This window comes from Pseudonaja textilis, chromosome 2 (genome assembly GCF_049901715.1).
Source record: "Pseudonaja textilis isolate UNSWEBS1 chromosome 2, rPseTex1.2, whole genome shotgun sequence".
NCBI lineage: Eukaryota > Metazoa > Chordata > Lepidosauria > Squamata > Elapidae > Pseudonaja > Pseudonaja textilis.
The window spans coordinates 191,139,066-191,161,329 of NC_141991.1; the positions used below are offsets into that span (position 1 = coordinate 191,139,066).

A 22,264-nucleotide genomic window follows, 5' to 3' on the forward strand; every position below is an offset into this window, starting at 1 on the left:
TTGAGCTAAAAGCAGGAATAAGCATCACTATATCCAAGAAACAATCATATGCATGAACCCCTTCACAAGCAGATGCCTCCTTAGCAAATTTTCATACCATAATCTGCTCAATCAAGGTACAAAAGTGGTAGAAGAGAAGGCAGCAGGGGAAGGAGGGGTCATCCATGTTTGTCTTGCTCTTAAAAAGACAGACATATATAATTCTTCTTATTCCCCCTTTTAAATTAGATGTGTGAATTTGTTTTATTTTCCCTCAAGAGCAATCTGCTGCATTCTTCCATCAAACCACTTTTTTCTTTCTTTCTGGCAACCACGACACACATTGAATTCTTCAAGATAAAAGTGACCATTTTGCAGAGGGATCGTACTGTATGTGTTTTATACTGCCCACACCATGTGACCAAGTCACATTTCAAACACACATATAAACACAGCAGTCAGTGTCAGATTTAAATTAAGACATGATTCTGAATGGCCCAAGCCCAGGAGAACAAGAAGGATTATGTTGTCTGTCATAATGAGAAAAAAAAATAAGTAAGAAACACAGGCACAGTGAAAATACAAATCTTTCTTTCGCTTTCCTCACACAAACACCTCATTTCTAAAGGTTTAGCTATCAAAACACCTTCATTATTTCATTTTCTCATGTAACTCATCCTGTTTCCTCTCCTTTTTCATGGCTGAAGGTGATGAATTTAGATTACTATCTTAAGACTAGATTATTTTCAGTGAGAAGTGTAGAATTTCCAGGCTCAAAAATCTGTTTCGTGCTTCCTTTACATTCTTGATCTCCATTAGCATAACCAGTTTTAAAAAAACAAACACACTGAAACACAGTGACAGGACTGAGGAATAAAAATAATGGTAAGCCCTCTCCCTTTTTTCTCCCTTTCTGACTTCTTACTTTTCCCGCCTCAGGAAGCATGGAGTGTCACCAGAGGCTTGAAAAATTGACTCTGGCCTCTCAATGTGCCATAATATTTCTGACCTGCCAATAAAATGGATACAGCAAAAGAAAAAGACTTTTCTGGTACCATGTATGATTTGTGTGGCTCCTTCACACCCTATTCCTCTCTCAGTAAACCATGTACAGGGTGATGAAGTTTGAAAGAAAAACCGCTATACCTCTAAGGAAGGGAGAGGAAGAGAAAACCGTCACAAGAAAGGAGTGAACCCACTGCTTTCTGGAGTTGTCAAATGAAAAATCTGGTGTCATGGACTTGTGGACAATAATTGCAGCTGCTCAAACCGTCTCGACTGTGGAGAAGAATGAAACACAGTCAATTATGAAACTGTCCTCAACTTCTGTGACTTGTTAAAGCTGTGCCTAAAAATTTATTTCTTTTGCTGGTATCCAATTCTATTCAAACTCAAAGGAACTTATAAATAAGAAATCATATATATCATTCTGCTGACTGTTCTTAACAGGACTTACTGGCCACGTAACTGAGAATGCAGGAATTGAAGTCCTGCATAATCCATAGATTCAGAGGGAATGCAATTTTTCAAAGTAACCAAACTAAACTACAGACTGCAGTTAAAATTGCTTTTTTTAAAGCCTATTGAGATCTGAGGGTTTTTCAGTGGTCACTGAACTATGATATGCAGCATCCTTCATTGTGGTTCACATGATTGAAGCTCTGGGTTTCAGCAAAAATGGAAGGCTTCGGAAGTCAATTCATTAAAGTGTCTCTGTCTCTTAATGCAGCCACTTTCTTTAGGCTCATGCAATCTCAACTGCCCCCCCCCTCCAATAATGCCACAATAAATACCAGAACTATGCCACAATTTATAAAGTCTAAAACATGGTTTTTTTAAAACAAAAACAAAAAACTTGATGGAGTTCTGAGACACTAACAGTGAAAAAAAAGTACATGTAAATGCAGTCAATTTTTTATCACTTTAACTTTGCCTTTTTATTTTGCGCATGTGTGTCTGTGTGTGTATTTTCTAAAGACCTTCTTCTGAATCACTGTGAAACTGAACAGAGTCAGCAGAAATAACACTGAATTTATGGAAACATAATTTAATCGGATTAAGGCAGGCTCTTCAACTTTAACCAAAATGATACCTTTAAAAGAATGCACGTGTTAAAGATGGAACATAAACCAGGATTATTGTACCAAAGGTGCTTTTTTAAAGAGGCAACTGGACTTCCTGGTTTTTCTTTGAAGACATTTTGCTTCTCATCTAAGAAGCTTCTTGGAAAAGCACCTTTGGAATAACCATGACCTGGATGACTGAGAATCTCCAAGGATTATTGTACGTGCTTTTATGCATGCATCCCTGGTTTACTGAAATCAAATTAGATCTGTTAGAGTCCAAGAAACTCATGATAATACAATTTTTCAAATTGTAAGACTTTGAAAGGGGGAGGTCCCTTTAACCTGGACATTACCTGTGGATGAGGTAGACACTACAGTTGCTGTGGTGGACGACTGGGGTGGGCTGGTGCTTTCTAGCAGGCAGGAACTGTTAGCGTTGTTCTCTTTCTTCACATACATTTCTGTGGTACTAGGCAATGGGATGGGGTGGCTGATCCCCAGCTCTTCCTCTTGGGCTTGTTGTCTTCTCAACGCAACCTGGAAAAGGGAAAACTACACTTTATTTTGCACTGTTCTCTGAAAAACAACAGTAGCAACATCGGGTAGAACACTGCCGTTTTATTTATCTTAACACACTTGAAGGTTTACGGACGCAAATAAAGACACAATTTTAAAGCTAAAAAAATAAAGAAAAGATAAGAGGAAAAAAAATAAAGAAACCTAAAAGGTAAGCATCTACCAATAACATTTCTAATGTGGCAGCTATCTAATTTTAGTTAACTATTCTTTTTAACCCTTTACTTTAGTGAGTTTGGAAACCTTCTGAAATACAAATTGAGATCCTTGGAAAATGAAGGATCAATTTCAACTATAATTAAATGAACCCTTTTTACTGAAAACCAGAGGTGGAGATTCTTTTTATTCTTGTTTTATAACGAAGGATTTAATCAACTGGAGTTAGTAGGATTAACAGCATCTATCTTTCATAAACAACATAATTTTTCACCTTTATCTCATATGCATGCCACATGAGTCTTTTAGGCATCTCAGGATGTAAGCCTTATTAAAGCAAAATAATCCGAAGTACTTGATACAGAATTTATGGAGCAAATGTGAGGTTTTCAAAGGGCTATTCTGCTCTGGAAAAGAATTAAAATCACGTTTCAAGTTCAGCGTCATTTTACAGAAATCTCACTTAAACCAATCCAGGCAGATCTTTCCTGAGCATTATTTTATAAATTATCTTATGCTGTTGCAATGTAAGCAAAGTGAAACAAGACTATATATTCTGGGCCACTTAATTACACATAGGTAAAATATATACAGTATGTCTCTCATTCAGAGTTACCATTAAGAAATGGCATTTTTTCCTAGCACAGATCCTTTAACAGTTACATAATATTGAGCAAGAGTGTGAAAATGTTTCAAATCTGAACTGTTCTGAACTCAAAATATGCCTGTCATAATTACAAAACAGACTATTTCAATTATTTGGAAAGCATTCTTAGCAGAAACAAAATTGTTCAGAGAACAAAATGACTTTCAAAATGACTGGAAGGGCCTGTTTCACACTTGACATGTTCTAAACGCACCAACTTTTGAGAACTAACTACAAGGAAAAATATTGTATGGCTGATTTTCAGACTGGTACAAAATGAAAAGTAAGTTAACTGATAACAAAGAAGCAGAATGCAGAAACAGAGACAGATGTAACACCGTAGCTAAAGGAAGCAAAAACAGGCATACAAATATCATTAAACCAAAACACGTTTTAACATTTAATGGACCAGGAAGGAAAACATTAATAATTAAGTCAACTGATATTAATTCAATGGAAATGTAGAACTTTTGCATCTTTTTAACAGATTGTTTGGATCTGCTGAAGAGATAAGTTTTTTTATCTAAGGAATCAATTTTTTCAACCCAAGACACTCCAGATATGATGTGCTATTTCTATAATCCCAACAGTGTTGTAGCTAGGGATGATGGGTGTTGAAGTTCAAAGGCATCAGAGTCTGCAAGAAAGATTTGATCCTCACACTATCATACACCTAAGCAGTTACAGCTTTATTGCAACCAACTCAGTAGTGGGATTCAAATTTTTTTACTTCCAGTTTTATGGGCGTGGCTTGGTGGGCATGGCAGGGGAAGGATACTGTAAAATCTCCAGTCAGAGGTGGTATTTGCTGGTTCTCTGAACTACTAAAAATTTCATTTAGTGTCTGTTCAAAATGACGACCACACTGAAAAAAAGTTACTTATGAGCAGTTTTCACACGTATGATGGATGCAGCAACCCTACGATCGAAATTTGGGCACTTGACAGCTGGCATGTATTTCTGGCAGTTGGGACTGCCTCGGTGTCATATATTCACCATTTGCAACCATCCCAGCCAACCTCTGACAAGCAAATTCAATGAGGAAAATCAGATTCACTTAACAACTGTGGCAAAAAAGATCGTAAAAGCACTTAACTGTCTTGCTTACAAATGAATATTTTGTACTCCATTGTGGTCGAGGACTACCTGAATTTAAATAACAATAAAAGTTGGCAATAGCTAAACTATGAGATTAAAATTCAGACATATATTACAAAACCTACTCACAGATGGTCTTTTTTTTTTTTTTTTTTACAAATGATTGCTAACAAAACCAGAATGTATTTAGCAATCATTTCTTTTTTTTAGTGATGTAATCTAAACTGTCGAAGAACTTTCTAAAGCCCTGTCCCATTTGTAGTTTACAGCAACATCAGCGTGTCTACTACCCAAATTTCTTCCCTGATCATCTGGTAGTCTCAAGCCCATGATTTAACAGCTGTGTGTCATTATTTCCATGTTTCCGTTAGCCAAAACGCAAGAATGGCATGTGATTCTTCTACACTGAGTTCTTTATTGTTTTCATACCTGTACAGACAAAATCTTGCCAGACTGAGGACTCTTATCTGTATTTACAATATATTACATAAACTATTAGAGACTCTTCACCCTCTTTCTCTCACATGTAACATCCAGACCGAGTTGCCTTTATTATTCCTCTGGACTGCACCCCCTGGGGAGCCAGCCACCTTACTACATTCCATCATAGTATCAGAATGAAACGAGTTTTACCCACGGTTCCATCATAGTATGAAGGCATATTAAATCTGCAAATTCTGGCACCCATTCTTCATGGTGCCGAGGTCAGGTGATCAGCTGAAGTGTATTTGGGGGTTCACGGCTTGTGTCCCTGCATGGCCTCTCTTCTCTGGTCACCGGTCTGCCTCTTTGGGTGCCACTTCTTATCTGCCACTATGAAGCTGACAGTGACTGTCTTACATTATTGAAAAAAATCTTATAATATAAAAACTACAAATGAAATCAAAACCAACGTTTTAAAATGATTCTTAGAAGAGAACTGCAAATTATTATTATTGACTGCTAGCTCATTCAAGCTTACAGGTAAAATCATTTCCTAATGGCAATGCATACTTTATTTACTTGTTACTTGCAAACATTCTTAAGGAGATCACCGTTATTTTTTTTACCTATTCAGTCCTTACAAATGAACAAAACTCCTTAAGAAATAGAGAAGTTTTGACACGACATCTTTAACTTCATTCTATACTCCCTGTCTTAACCAAGCAATTCCCATTTAGAAGATCCTCTTCCTAACCTTGCTGGAGTGACTCCTTAAGACCTGGGGCCTTCAAACTTGTCAGCTTTAAGGCTTGTGGACTTCAACTCCCAAAATTCTTTCTCCAGTCATGTTAGCTCAATTCTGGGAGTTGAAGTACACAAGTCTTAAACTTGCCAAGTTTGAAGACTCTTGCCTTAGACCTTTGATTGCTTTTCTGTTGTATTTGTAGAGAAAGCTGGAATTTTATTTATTAGATTTTTAACTCATCTTTATTATTGTGTAAATAATTCAACGTTCCTAATACTCATTCCTCTTATTTTCTCCAGAACAACAATCCTGCGAGGTGGATTGGGCTGAGAGAGTATGACTGGCCCAAAGTCACAATTGTACAACAGTGTGTAATGGCATCATATGCTTAGATAACCAGATATTATTCCGAGTCTCATAATGTTAAGACACCAATCACAAAGGCTGAAACAAATTGTATAACAAAAAAACATGAGGTGCACTATAGTCATAACAAACGCTATGGAAAAAGCTAAGGGTTCATGGTACAATTAGCTAATATTAAGATAGCATTATTCTGTAGTGACATAAGAAAGTTGAATAGGTGCTGAACAAGCCTTGTTGGAGCAAGCCTTTCCATCAGTAGGAACAATGCTATATTAATAGTAAAAAAAATGCAGTTGTTTCCTTTGGAGTATTTGAAAGAAACAGTTTAGGTTTAAAAGAGATGTGTACTCTGCAGAACAAAGTGTATTTCCCAAAAAACAAAGTTTGTTCATATTCACTTAAAGCAATCAACTATTGTATGGGAGCAACTTTAATGATAAAAGCAAACCAGCACAAACCTGCATAGTTACTGAGATAGGTTAGCACAGGAAATTTTGACCTTGATACTTGGGAGTCTTATAAATCCCATAACAGTCAATTGGACATAACTCTAGATAAGTGCAAAAGTAGTATTTAGCAATTGCTCTTGTGCAACCATCTGTTGTACGACAAGTAGTAATGTTGTCTTGAAAGTGTAAAATGCATGTTGTTTCTGTGCCAATTTCTTTTAAAAAGTGAACACCCAGATAAGCCAAAGAATCGGGCACTGATGGTCACCCAATGGAATGGCATTCTACTTTTGACTTGCCGAACTGGCATTCTTGAGATATTTTGGACTACAATTCCCAGCAAATCCGGAGATTGCAGGCTAAATTGAAAAAACAACTGTTGTAAGCTTATGACAGCACCCTTTTCAAAGTATTCAGAAAACTTCAGTATAATTTTTCCAATTTCTCATGATTCAAGCTAAACATTCTGAATGAAAAAAAAAAATACATTAGTTTACATTTTTCGAACAAGAAGAATTTTTTTAATACAATGATTTTGCAACTGAAAATGCTGAATACGTTATTTTTCAAAAATATTTTTTTCACTCACTGAATTTTAAACCTTGTAAATGAAAACAAAGACATGAACATGTTAATGCTTGGGCGTTACTGATACTCAAATTTGACATTACGTTTTCATTGATTAAAAACCTAAACTAATGAATCTTTCACTAAGGAGTCTTTCACCGACTAATCACTTATTTTCTAAGCATTTATTTTCACTATAAATATCAGTCTCACACTTACAAATGCTTTTCCAATGCAACGATGCAGTTTGCACTATCCATTGCAGGATTCCTTTCCAGAGCATCTGACTTGTTTTTCCCTTTAGTTATCGTACTCTCTACATAACAAGCATTCTTATTTGCAAATCAATCCTAGAATATTAGGAAGCCGCACACTATCTGAAACTAACGCCAAGAAAGGGGGGAGGAAATATGAAAACAGACAATAAGGTGGAATTCCATAGTGGATATTATTTGGACAATAAAAAGGTTATGCATACTTCTGCTGAAAGTCAGAACAGTGTCTTAGGCGGTGCAGGACACACTTTTCTCTACCAGCCCCCCCAAATAAATTTATCCTCAACTCCGGCAACCAAGTTAAGGGTTCTTGCAGAAAAAGCATCCGAGTTTTTTTACACAGCAGATCAAACCTACCTATTTCTCTGGGGCACAGTTTTAGGGGATGAGGCTTAGCCTTACTTTCCAACCGGCACCACCGAGGGGGCAGTAAGGTCGCCCTGTGCTTTTTCCGGCCCCAGAGCAGGGTCCCCGCCATTTATTTCCTTCCTTAACCCTCCGGCTGCTCACCTGGGCGGCCATCACCCGTTGCCTCTCGGCGATCAAGCTGCATTTTTTACACTGGCAATCTCTCCACATGCAGAACCGCTTGTGGCCCTTCAGGGGCGAGGAGTAGCCGTGGTTCCTACAGCGGGCGCACTTGGGGAGCCGCGGGGACTTCTTCCCCGCAGCGGTGGCGGCCCCAGCAGGGCCCTGGGTTAAACCCCCCGAGTTGCCGCCAGCTCCGGCGGCCGCCAGCCCGGCAGCCTTCCCAAAAGGGCCCGTTTTGGTCCCCTGGGCGTGATGCTCCGACGAAGCCGACGGCTTGCTGAAAGAGGTGTCGTTGGGCATGGCGCCGTTTCCGAGCCGTTAATTGCAAAGAATTGCTCGGCTTTGCAAGGGAAGGGCTCGCTTTTTTTAACCGGAGCCTGGAAAAAAAAGGCGAGCGAGGGTCTCCCCGGAGGAGGCAAGCTCGCCTTTGCCCTGCAAAAACGGGGTTGCTTTTTGCTTGGGTTTCGATGGAGCTTCTGGAAGAACCGGCTGGCAGGTGGTAGCAAAGCCGTGCAAAGTGAGCAAGCCCACCTCGTCACTTTGCAAAGACGCGCGGGTCAAATGGGGAACTCGCTCAACTTTTTGCTATTTGTTTGAAGGTGTATTTCCAAAGCCCGGACCCGCTCCCGGGCGCTCTAGGCTCCACCCCCAAGGGACTCTAGCGGCCTTCTGCAAGCCTGACCCCCGCATTCCCTCCCCCTCGCCCCGGCTAGGCCCAATCTATGAAGCTCCTTGCAGAGAGATGCCTGCGAGGCAACGGCCTTTGGGTTACAGCCCACTTGCAAACGTCTATACAGATTCTCAGTTATCCATCCAGGTCGTGATTGTCCCAAAGATTGCTTTTTTTCCAAAAGGCAACTGGACTTTCTAGGTTTTTTTCTATGAAAACCTTCGCTTCTCATCCAAGAACTGAAGAAGCTTCTTGGACGAGAAGCAAAAGTTTTCAAAGAAGAAGAAAAAAACATCCAAGAAAATCCAATTGTCTTGGGGGAGCAAAAAAGCACCTTTGGATGTAGTGTTTGCAGGCTGCTGAAACTTAGTGGCAGGGTACATAAAGTAACCGAGTTTGGTCGAACTCTTCTCTGGCATTGCTGCTGGACCTGTTTCAATAGGAAACGTTTCCACCGCCCAGTTTCACGCGCCTGAGTCCCAAAGATGGGTGCAAAGCGAAGCAGGTCGCCGGCGCGCGCAAATCCGAGCCGCGCTCGCGCAAGGCCGCTGCCGCGCACAGGCTGGGTTTCTGCAACACAATCCTGTCACGGCTGCAAAGGGACCCACAAGTAGTTTTGTTGGCATGGATGGAGGGCAAAAGGAATGGGTGGCGTTGATAATTTGCAATGGGTGGGGGAGACAGACGCAAAAACGACACGTTTTTAATCTCCTTTGGGGGACCCCGTTTGTCCCCGGTTTCTTTACAAGTCTTTGCAAAGAGAAAGGAGAACTTTGGAGGTTTGCAAGCGTTGGCGAACGCCTTGAATTGGAGATAAGTCTTCGTAGAGGACTTAATTTCGTCCTTGGGTAGGATGAAGTGGAACGGGGGTGGAGGAGCAGAGGATCAGCAGAAATATGTCTCGGGCCAGACGATTTATGGAAAACAGCTGCTTCCATACCTTACTTCCACTTCATGAGGGGGAAGAGAAGTGGGAGATTTCCGTCCAATTTCACATCTTTATTTTGGCTGATTAACGGCTACAACCCACCACCTCCCTGGAAAATTCAAGGTTTCTCTTTGGTCGGCATTTCTGAGAAATAGTTCTTCAACGGCTGTAAATTTGAATTTGTAATTCCTAAATATATGTGGACGTTTCGTTCAAACGGTCTGAGGGACGAACACCATTTCTGTTCTAGAAAGGAGAGTATTTATTAAAGATGTCCGTTATCAGTTGCTGATTGGCAGTTTCGCTGCTAGAGGAAAATTTTGTTAAGTACTTCTTCGCACCTGCCCTAAAAGATTATGAATATGATAATGGAATGAAAACAAAATGCATATAGTATATGTGATTCTGACTTCATTACACAAGCGGGAAAATGCAAAATACAATTTTAAGTATTTGATGTGAAACACCTGAACAGAAATGGGAATTTGTGGATTTTCAGAGGAGAGGCAACTAGACCTAAGATTTCTAGACTGTGGTTGAAGAATAAAACAGTAATTCCCAACACAGATTATTGCTGCTGTGATAACATTGCAGCTGTGCCTCAATAATTCCCCCCCAAATAATCGATAACTTCAACAGCAAAACCTACTTTAGCTAAGTTGACCTAACTTACCTAAGTTCGTGAAACAAACAAACCTGTGTATCTGCTGTCAATAAAAAAATGCTGCTTTCTCAATCTTTTGAGTGTATATAAATTAGGATATTTCACCTAGTTAGAGGAATCTCTCCCCCTTCCAGGTCATGTCAGGGCCAAATTGATTATGAAGATACTACTATTGTTCATAGGCATTTTTTAAAAATACAGGCCTTTATGCCCAATTGCCAATGACAGAATATGATGCAAACAATCAGATCGATTGTCCAAAGTGAGGCCAGAGGGAGAAATTTGGTCCCCAGAGAAACTGAAAGACCTGATTTATAGGTCAAGACATCTGCTAGGCCTTGATCTAAATTTTACATTAATTATTAGTTGTGTTTGCATGACATGATAGCCCAAGGTAATGGATCAATAAGAAGGTATGTGCCACAGAAAAACATCTTGCAGAAATGGACACTGCAAAGAATGATTTATTAATCAGATTGAGATATATTGTGTTGTCTGAACTCCAAGGGTATAAACCGCTGGTTTAGAATTTCAGAAACTAATAATCAAAACCTATCGCCATCCTTGTTTTCAGATTTTAATTTCTGTATAAATTTCTGTATATTCAGAACTTTAACTGCTCAGAACTTGGATAAAACAATGGCCTGATCTTGTTGAGCCTTTCAGTAGTTTTGCATAATATGGAACCAAACCTGTCAATTAATAGAACTAGCGGCCCTAAACTCATGTGCAGTCATAAGGTATGCATATGAAAGGCTGTTGATGAGGCCTTAGTTTCTTAATAAAACTAAGTGAACTAGGTAAATGAAGAGGCCTGTAGTGGCCCGTAAGAAGGGACGTTATGAAACATGGGAAAACGGGCTTCTGGTGTGTTATTAGCAGTTGAGATGGCTTTTGTAAACAGGATGCTTCAATTGTGTTTTTTCACTTCAACGGCTGTAAAAAAAAAATCACTTCAACGGCTATGTGATGAACACCTAGTAGAGGATCATAAATGGTAACATAGCTTAAACCTGCTTTTGATACATGGAGATACCATACAGCTGTTAAATATTAATGGAGCAATATTTGTAAGAAATTGTAAGTCTTAAGGTAATGCATTTGCATGTCAAAGTGCCTATATAAACAGCCACTTCTGTCTGTAAATATGCACTGGGATGTGACTAGAGCAGGTGTCTCCAAGCTTGGCAACTTTAAGCCTGGAGGACTTCAACTCCCAGAATTCCCCAGCCAGCTTTGCTGGACCAGAGGGTTCAATGACAGCTGTACTATCCTTGGGAATGACCAGCAGGACTTTAGAGAGACGATGGCTGGTCACCTTCTCAGACCGAGAACTACAAGCAAAAATATGTCCTGAACTGGATGTTAGGCTGTTCCACCTGACATTAGAGAACACTGACACCAAAATTACTGAGAAGCAGAGGTTTCCACAGTTTCATGTCATTTTCACGTTTACAATGCAAGTGACATGGTTGCAGATACAGCGTGAAAGGCTATAAATAGCCACCATACGTTAACTGTCATAGATACTCTTAGTGTAAGTAGTCCAGCATCTGAAACTAAATCTCTCATGTAATTGTGGGGAAATCACTATTTCCTGGAAGTAACATAGATTGCTAAGAACAAATGTTAAGATAATTTTAAGCATACCTTTTGTAAGGATAAAGTCACTTAAGATGCAAATAGTGCTACCCACAGTGTATGCCTTACAATGTGGGAATTGACGTACTTGAAGATAGGTTTATTCACATTTTATATGCGCAGCCTGAGCAGTTTTACTTGTGGGCTATGTGATGAGCACCTAGTAGAGGATCATAAATGGTAACATAGCTTAAACCTGCTTTTGATACATGGAGATACCATACAGCTGTTAAATATTAATATAGTTTGATCACTTTATATTTAATTACATATTCCACCAATGAAACCAGAATAGGCACTTCCATCTAACAGAAAAGTAATCCTCCAAAAATCAGAACTAGAACAAATTGGGACCGGTAAGATAAGCAGAGAAAATAGGTTGGATCTAGCCAAGGTTGTGGAGAAATGCACTCCAGAAAATCTCCCAATGAATCTTAAAAGATTGGAATTGTGCAAGTCTCAGTATTTCTTTTGACGCTGTGGAACCAAAAATTGGACTTGGAGCAAGCTGAGGGGGAAGAGTTATCAATGCTTTTGAATTTTAGTGTTGGAGAAGATGCCTGAGAGTTCTGACCCGAGGCACAAATGTCCAGGCTCAAATTAGCCTACTCAGACACGGTGTGCAAAACTGTAGCTCTCTGGAGAAGTCTATAATGCTGGAAAAGGTGGAATTAAGTAGAAGAAGAGAATAGCCAACAATGACTACATGGTTGGAAAACCTGAAAAGTCAGGTTAGGGACAGATAGTCATGGAGAAAAATCTACCTATATGGTTGCTAAGAGTTGACACTGACTTGATGGCACCTATAATGGATCCCGCAAGAAGCAGTTGAGCAGGTGCTCACAATGCTGTCCATTCTGGTAGTGCCTCTCCCTCCCCTCCTGCTCACATGATGGAGAGCTGCCCTTCCCCATGGGTACGTGATTGCTTTTGGGATGCTCAGCTGCTGGCTCTCATTTAAGGCCGTTTGCAGCATCCCACAGTCACGTGGCCCTGATTTATGATATTTTTTGTTGGAAATTGGTGTTTATATCCTGTTTCAAGCAAAAGGAAAATGACTGTTGTGGATGCTAGGTTCGCTTAATAACGCCTGCAAAACCACAGTAAAATCAGGTGCAGTCATAATTTTGGGCTTAGTTATGGCTGTAAGTCAAGGATTACCTATATGCATCTGTATAAGAACAGACACACAACACAAAGGGAAAACTTAAGTTCACATACAGGCATAACATGTTCATTACACAGAAGAGAATGCAGATGCCTCCTTTAGCTCTTGCTGGTAAAGTTATTGGAAAAATTGTCAGAAGCTAGAAGCTGCATACGCATGGTCCTTTTATTTATTTATTTTTTCTAATCTAACACCATGTTGTAAAGAAATTATGTCTGGGCTCCACTATTCTCTCTGTCCACTTCCAAAACCTGAAAGGCCTGACCAAATTTGGTGGGTGGGAAGGAAAGCCAGCAAAAAAACAAAACAAAACCCAAGACTGAGTTTAAAAATGTGCTGGATCGGCCTGGGAAATGCAAAGAAAGAAAAATCCAGAAAAAAATTCTCCAATGTCGTCTTTTACTTAGAACGTTACTGAAGTTTCCATTCTGTTGGCTTAAAGATCACATGATCCATAACTAATTCTAGACATCATGCTCTATGCACTCTCCTAACATATTTAAATGATTAAATTATTAAAATTGTTCGTGTTCTGTATCTAGATATCCCTCTGTGCCAGTCAGCAGCAAAATCTCTGCTCTTTTAAAAGTTCTTGTACACATTCCAAATTCAGAAGTGTTCCTTGGAGTGCTTTGGGATTTTCCCGAGAGGAAGGGAGCCTCTGGTTTGTTTTACTATTTACATAGGATGAAATGCAAGATCCTCACCCCATGGGTTGGTTCCTTGACATCATAATTATTTATCAATTTTACTGCCCAAACCTAGGTCCTCATGCCTAGTAATTGAATAGTCTCGAGCCCCCATGCCCCTCAGATTCACTCCAGGGAACAAACTAATTCTAAATTTGGTGCAAATGATTGTACGAGGGTAGGAAAATGATGATACACAAATGTTTAAGTTGTCACACAAATGCCAACTTTTCACACTTTCTTCCTGACATCTGGTGCAAGTACTGTAGGTCAGCTGTAGCATTTACAGTATATGATGATATAAACCCTGGTCTATCATCATTTGTTCCTTCCTCCATTGCCTGTGTACTTACGGACCAAGGAATATGTTGCATCAAACACACATTTGTGTGTTTAGTGGGCATAGAGACATTCAGATGGCTCTGGGTATAATCCTATAGCTAACTCTCACATTTATGGTCTCTTCATAGCTGATTTTCTTCAATGTCTCAGCATAACCTAGAAAGCTCTTCAGGAAAGGAGTATTAATTATGCTGATTTTCTATCCCGATGCTAAATTTGCCTTGCCCGCTTAGCTTCTCAAATTTTTTCAGACAAACTTCCCATTGTGCCAGAAGTTCAATTTCTTCATAAAATTGTTCCTCCCTCTAATTCCCTTTGTGGTTTGCCTCCTTAGGATCAGGAATTCCGAGGATGGGCATGCAGGTCGTAAGTACGCTTACCTGACAAGCTAAATCCAAACCAACCAATTCACATTTGGACTTAGTATGTTGTGCGAGTCTAGTCATACTAGTTTGTAATGTATGTTTTATGGTTTATGTCTGACTTTGCAGATAGGAAGACAGCCAACTCTTTTTTATAAAGGGAATCAAGTTTACACACACCATAGTTTAATGCAATGTATGAGCCAGTGACTGCAGTACCTGGCCTACCCCAAATCTGCCTCTGCCTCCCAGCAATTTGCCTCCTTGCAGCAGACAGCAAACAGCCGGGTCAGCTTCAGCACAGCCCGATTAGCACAAGCAGCTGATTGGCGGTTGGATCGGCCTCCCAACAATCAGCTGTTTCAGACTGCAGGGATCACTATTGCCGCCTCTGCAAATGCCGTTTTTGGCCTCCGCATCCTGTTTTTGGCCCATTCCAGGCAGGGATCAGAATGGGCCCCAAATGGAGTGCACAGAGGCTGAAAACAGGGTGTGCGGAGGCCGAAAACAGGATGTGGAGACCAAAAATGGGGCGCATGGAGGCAGCAATAGGCAATGGCAATCCCTATAGCCTGAAACAGCTGATTGTTGGGAGGCAGATCCAACCGCCAATCAGCTGCTGTGATAATCAGGCTGTGCCGAAGCTGACCCGGCTGTTTGCTGTTTGCTGCAAGGAGGCAAATTGCTGGGAGGCAGAGGCCGAAAGGTAGGGGGCAGGGGGGGCGGATTTCGGCAACATTTGCTGTATAAATCCCACAGACATTTCCACCCACTTTTGGGGTGGGGAGAGTGCGTCTTATACACTGAAAAATACAGTTCAGTGACTGTTCAGATAGCAGGTGCCTCTCCCTTACAGATTAAGTACTGCAGTACATTAACGGTAGGAAAACAAGCAGAACCCTTGAACAAACAAGAAGCAACCCTTTCCTAACCATTAAGCATCCTCAAACATTAGGCCATCCGCTCTCAAACACCCCTCACATCCCACCCTCACACACCACTATCCTGTCACAGTGCTGCATAACATTCTCTATAGGCGCCCAATGTTGCGAATCTTTTCCCTGGAATTTTCATTTTTGAACGTTCTATTAAATGATGACCCAGTTAATCAACCTGATTAATTTATCGTGGCTTCAAGGCTTGGCTAGGCTTGATTTGTAAAAGGGACGAAGAGGGGCAGGCAAAAGCCACCCCTGTATTACTTGACACAGATCCTCCGATTCATTTTAGGGGCACTAAAAAAATTAATTGGACCAGTGACTTAGAACATTGAGGGCTGCTGCATGACTCATTAAACTGGCATTCAGAACATTTGTAATTCACAATGCAAGACGGATAGAATCCTATATGCACTCTCTATGTCTCTGCTCTTTTATCACAGGCCAGCTCCAGTTCCTAAGAGGCCTTCTGATTAGAATGTCACCATCAATTGAGAGAGAAGACAGCCGTAAGGGAGCTAGATTTGATAAACTGGCAGAGTGTGACAAAGGAAGCTTGGGACTCTTTAAAAGGGACTACACAATTAATTGCTACCTTTTTATTTATGATACTTAATTTCCTTTTGGATACAGCTAGTTTTCCCCTGTGGCAGAGAAGGTCAGAAATAAGTAGATTGTTTCAAGTGATTAAGCAAATGCTTTCCCCTCAATGCTATTTTTAATACTGCTCATCTAATGACGAAACGTCTTGGCTAAAGGGCTCCAGTCCATGTCTTAAACAATTAATTTCTGCTCCGAATGAAGAGCCTATTTCATTTATTCCCTCTTTACCCTGATAAAACAATCCTGCCAAGCTATGCTTTGTTTAATCCTAGCTTGTCATCTAAGCCACAAAAGCTGGAGTCACACTTAGTACTACGCTATACATTTTCAATCTGACATCGGGTGGTGTCAGGGTGCCTATGGACACGCCTCTTGGTATTTGGTCTTTTCTGCATATTTGTGAATAAAAACAGATAAAGAAGCCTACCTATACACGTCAGAGTCAAAGTAAGTCACACCGAAATGTGGAACAATATCTGTATCAGTGGTGGGATTCAAATTTTTTTACTATCGGTTCTGTGGGTGTGGCAGGGGAAGGACACTGTAAAATCTCCAATCAGAGGTATTTGCCGGTTCTCCGAATGACTCAAAATTTCCACTACTGGTTCTCCAGAACTGGTCAGAACCTGCTAAACACCACCTCTGATCTGTATCCAAGCATTGTTCACACAATACATGAGTTAAACAGCTCTGGCTGCTTAATGCGAATACACATTTCTCCCGACCTGCATTCAGTATGGCTGCTTAATTAGCTATGATCAGTGTGGTTAGGCACTGGGTTCAAGCATTGGGACTTATTGTATGAAGCTTCTCCTATGAAGACATCCACTGAAGGGGACTGTGTTATTAGTGTTAGCTTTCCAGGATGACATTCCTATCATTTGCGTCATCCCAAGTATCAATGAGGCCTATGACATAATTATATCCTACCATGTTAGGATTACAAGTTCTCCCTCTCTGCTTCCCATTCTCTCCCCACCAGCGTAGAAACTTCCTGAGATTGTGAGTGGTAGCCTCAGCTTGGCTTTCCTGTTGTAATTTCCCGCTAATCATGTATTTCATCCATTAATTTTGGCTCCAGTCTTCAATAATATGGATGATTCTGGGATTTTGCCATACTGCCTTGTATTTATTCAGTTTAGTTATTTAGCTACAGTTAGAACAGGGATGGGCACCTATGACCCTTTATGACCTGGGGATTTCAACTCGCAGAATTCCTGAGCCAGGCTGTAAAGGAGCCATAGTTAACCACCCCAAGTTAGAATTGTACTGGGAGTTATTGAGGTATTTTTATTTTAGCTTTTTGTATCTTATCTTCATTATATCTGTGTCTTGTGCCCTATCTTACACATTTAATAAAGTTGAATTTTATTTTACTATATGTGTTTGTACACATGTGTGTGTGTACCTTTTGCTATATATTCATAGTCAAAATCAAAGGAAAGCTTTCCTTCCTCTATTTTCCTTGAAAATAGAATGCTTGGCAATGCTGTTCCTAGTTCATTTTTTTGACAAAAGAAATTAAGACTGTTAATTTAATTGCTATTCACTGAGACTATTATTCTGTGTAAAAAGGTAGGCAATAAATCCTTATTGATTTTCAATAATCGTTCCTTCCCATTTACTCTTCTATCTGTAAAATGGGCACAGTAGCAAAAAACATGTAAACATTCAAAAAAGAAAGAATTAAAGATTGATTTAATTGTAAATTGTATTAAATAAGCTCTAAGCAAGAAAAAAAAGTAAATTTTCCTCATGGCTCAGGAATGCATTCTGATTATATAAAAAGAATCTTTAAAAAAACACCATGTTTAATTAAATAGCACTGTTCACTGTGAAACTTGCTATCATTTAACAATCTGTATTTTTATGACTGTGTGAAGGAAGGGTAACATGTTATCATCCTTAGCATGATGTGAGAGAGAGAGAGAGAGAGAGAGAGAGAGAGAGAGAGAGATGAACAGTATTTTAACTAGCTGTATTTTTATCTTGTCTGTTCCAATTAGAAGATAAATCCTACATGCAGGGAAAAAATTAATCAGAAAACAAGTCCTTTCTGAATACATATTAGACAGTGCTCCCTGTTCTACCATGCTATTACTGTACACTAAGATAGAAAGGATTATAATCAGATATTCAGTAAAGTCTACATCAGTAAACAGGATTTAAAACATTTTTAAAAAAATCATCTACCCTTTGCTGCCCTGAGCCTTGAGATCTAACAAGACAGAGAAGCAAACGTCATTGTCACATCTTTCTTGTGACATTTGGAACAGATGCTGATGCTCTAAGCATATTTATCCTGCTTTTCAGATTAGCAATCCAATTGGATTATACACCCTTAAATCGGTGTCAACTCTTAGCAGCCACGCAGATAGATTTGCTCCAGGAATAGTAGTCTCTCCTATTTGAGTCTCTAGCTGTCAGAGAGACCTATATAAGATGGAACACAGAAAATAACACCTATGACATTTAAGAAGCTGGCTTTGGATTTCACCCAGTGTGATTCACAACGCTGAAAATTTGCAGAGAAGAACATTGGGCCAGGCAAATCCTGTTTTTTTAAAAAAAATTGGCAAACACAATAACTAACCCCATAAGATTCTCCCTATGTGAGTATTAGAAATCTCACACCCAGAATAAATTGAGAACCAGAGAGGCTCAGAGAGACATGTTTAATACTGTGTGTGTATTTTAGACTATGGCTTCCTAAAGGCCCAATCAGCATATATTGCCGATCTAGAAATATAGCTGTTAATTCACACATTCTCAGAGAGACATGGGCACCATTATCTTTTGGCATCGCAATTAATGGGTAAATATACCTATCTAATAAAATAATGGTGACATGGAGGAAACATTCACAGGGATACACTTTCTTTTAACATCTCCTTCCTGATGTTCACCAGCAGGGGTCTCCCTTCTCCTTGGGGAAATGGCTACTGTTTGACAGTACTTTTCCCTTTGGAACAGATTAAGACTAAAGGGTGTTGACATTTTGCTAAGAGAAAGTCATTTACTATCCTGCCAGTAGTCCAGATTTAGCAATCCTTTGGGGAAATCTTTTAGTAATTATAGCTACTTCAGTGGTTTCCAAAAGGTCCTAACTGTAATGTAGTTTTTCGTAAGCTGTATACTTTTTCAATTCTGTGATTTATAAATACTAGGATTGTTTTAATTATAATTTTGTTACATATTCAAGAAGTGAAAGATGCCATAGAGCTATCCAATTATTTCCTAAATTTATCTTGATAAATCCTTTGTGAATTAAGACTCTGATGACTGTGCCATTCCCTGGACTCTAATCCTTATCAGTGGGACCATCACGGCTGGTTTATGCCATAATCGTTCATTTTGATTTTCAAATCATGTTACTTTGTGATCGTCAAATTCTTTGTCTTCTCTTCTGCTTTCTTCTGGTGTTGCCACATTCACTTTCTTCATTTCATAATGCTAATAATTGACCTTTCATGATTCCTCACCATGCAGTTATTAAATATTTGCCCAGGCTTAAAAGTTGATTACATCATCAGGAAAAAATGTCTACTTCTACAGACTACCATACCATTTGATTTTTAATATAATACTTAAATTTCCAGACACCTTGTCTAGAGGGAGGGTTAACTTCAGTGAAGGTATGTTAGGTTTCAAAATGGAGAGTAGTTATATTTATGTGCCAAATTTCAAGTAATTTGTGCCAAATAAATTCCCAATATACCCATAGTTTGATATTATTGTCTCTAGGTTATGTCCAAATTTTTCAGATGTGTTCTTCAGTTTCAGAAGAATTTCTTGGCAACTCTTGCAAGTTTATTTACTCTTCGTTGCAGCACAATGCTGCTGTATGCTTGGTAAGGGCTCTGGATTACACCCTTCAGCAACTGGGTCTTGAAAATTGCTGCTGTGCTTAAATAAGCAAACAGACAACCTATGATTAGCCATTTCCTTCCTGAGGAAACTCCAGGGTGCTACTGGCCACAAATCCATTCTAAATAAAGCATATACTGTATTTTGCTCATATGTGGTTGGAAGAATCTTCACAGTTAAGTGGCAAACAGAAAAATGCTGCCATTTTAAATGCTGCTACATATCTCATCTTTGTACCGTATATAGGCACCTGCACCCTTGTCCCAGAATGACCGGAAAGGTGTCTCCATAATAAACAATTACTTAAATAAACAATTACTTAAAAGAGGATACAGAAGTGAAAAAGTACAACTAATCATCATATAATAAGTTACCATAATATGCATATAGCCAGATAGGAAACCAGGCATGTATTTTGCTCATATGTGGTTGGAAGAATCTTAGGACTTCAATCTTCTTTAGATCCCTTACTAGAAATTATCAAGACAGACAGAAAACAAATTTATTTGGTGTTTTACTACAGAGGTAACTTGCATTATTAATCCCCCCATTGTTTTTAATGGAAAAAGAAACCAGCTAATTGTTTCTTCTTTAGCAACTACTGTACAATGGTTTAGCTTTAAAAAAAAAGCTTTTTTTAATTTTATGAGACTTGGTTTCCCGACAGCGTTGGATGAATGTGTTCATGGAAAACATTTGCATAACCCTTGCATAATAATCTTTCTCAACCAACTTTAAGATGTGTGGACTTCCAGAATTCCCCAAACAGCATTGGCAATACGAGTTGAATTCCACACATTTAAAAGATGCTGAGGTTGAAACATTGGTATAAGCTATGCACAAATCTCAAAATAGTTTAATTCTACCAATTAAAACATGACTTAAAACATTAATGACATTTTAAAACACATACAATGAAGACCTTCTAACTGAGGACAGAATTAGACCAAACTAATTCTATCTGTCCTTCCAAATACTATAGGTGTCCTAATTGTTTTTGGAACAACAGATGTGAAATAGAAATCTTTCAGTATATCTTGTTTATTTTTTGGTGTGTTGTTCTGATTCCAGAGTTTTCGATGTGTTTACACTGCAGTCATCAAACAAAACTTTTGTTTCATGGCAGTGAGAAACTAGCAAAAGCAATTGGGTTTTAAAATTGGGATTATTTTTCTTCCTATGAATTCTGAGGAGACGTCATGTTACAATGAAAAACAGTACTTGTATTTGACTGGTATTGTGTTTCCATCTTTGTATAAACATACAGGAAACAATGGCATCTCTGCCACAAAATCACTTTGATGTCATCTTAGGTAGAAAAAGTTATGGTGTTGAGGATTACTAAAATAAGGAAGAAATGGAATTATTTTATATTGTTTGATTTCCCATCTGAGTGATTACTGGTTACTGTAGTAAGCTTGCCCTTTAATTTGTTGGTAGTGTTAGTGTGGAATGGGACAACTCGTTGTGGGATAATTCAACAAATATAAAAGTTGTCCTAGACCCGTGATGGTGAATGCTAAGTCAACTCACAATAAAAGCTATTAGCTATGATTTAATTGTAAGGGGACGCGGTGGCTCAGTGGCTAAGACGCTGAGCTTTTTGATCAAAAAGGTCAGCAGTTCAAATCCCTAGTGCCATGTAACGGAGTGAGCTCCCGTTACTTGCCCCAGCTTCTGCCAACCTAGCAGTTCGAAAGCATGTAAAAAATGCAAGTAGAAAAATAGGGACCACTTTGGTAAGTGTTCTATAACGCCTTCGGTGTTTAATCATGCCGGCCACATGACCATGGAGACTTCTTCAGACAGCACTGGTTCTTCAGCTTTGTAACGGAGATGAATATTTCCCCCTAGAGCTGGAAACGACTAGCACGTATGCGTGAGGGGAACCTTTACCTATGATTTAATTGTAGATGAAGAAAATAGGCTAATATGCATAACTAAAAGTTCGGTGGGAAAAAGTAGATTTTCAGCTGTGTCTTCCTGGGTACCTTGTCAAGAGACCATCTAGACATGAGATTAGGGAAGGGATATCACTGTAGACTATAGTCTGTAAAATGTCTGGATATTTCTCTTCTGTTGTATTCAGTAATTGCAATAATATTCTGGAATAATTTTCGGGTGCTCCTCAGTAAATTGGCTATTGTTGATTTCCACTAATATTTTGCAATTGATTCAATACATCTATGTCACATATTTCTCCTGAACCAATGTTCTAGTGCTTGCCCTTTAGTTTTACTTTTGTCTGTTTTACATGGTTCTATGAAAATTAAATGTTAAAATGTCAATTCATTTGGATTTTGGAAAATATTAATGAAATACTTTTATTTTTATCTGTTAAAATATAGGACTCTGATGCATTCAAATTCCTTTTAAACTGTAGTTTCTAGCTCTCAAATTTAATGTATATTATTGATACAGTGTAAACCAAACAGAAGTTTTAAAAAGGTTTTCCTGGTTTTCAAGTTCCATAAAATAAAATTAAAAAAACCAACAATAAAAAACCCATATAAAT

General features: G+C 39.0%; 1 protein-coding gene across 1 annotated transcript in view; it reads right to left on the reverse strand.

Moving 5' to 3' along the window:
- Positions 1–8,177, reverse strand: part of DMRT1 (doublesex and mab-3 related transcription factor 1) — a 66,792-nt gene extending 58,615 nt beyond the window's left edge. The window contains exons 1-2 of the mRNA XM_026703763.2: positions 7,857–8,177; positions 2,399–2,582 (exon numbers count right to left, since the gene is read on the reverse strand). Of these exons, the coding sequence (XP_026559548.1) occupies positions 2,399–2,582; positions 7,857–8,177 (505 nt within the window). The remainder of the gene's footprint in view (positions 1–2,398; positions 2,583–7,856) is intronic.
- Between the last annotated feature and the right edge of the window lie 14,087 nt (positions 8,178–22,264).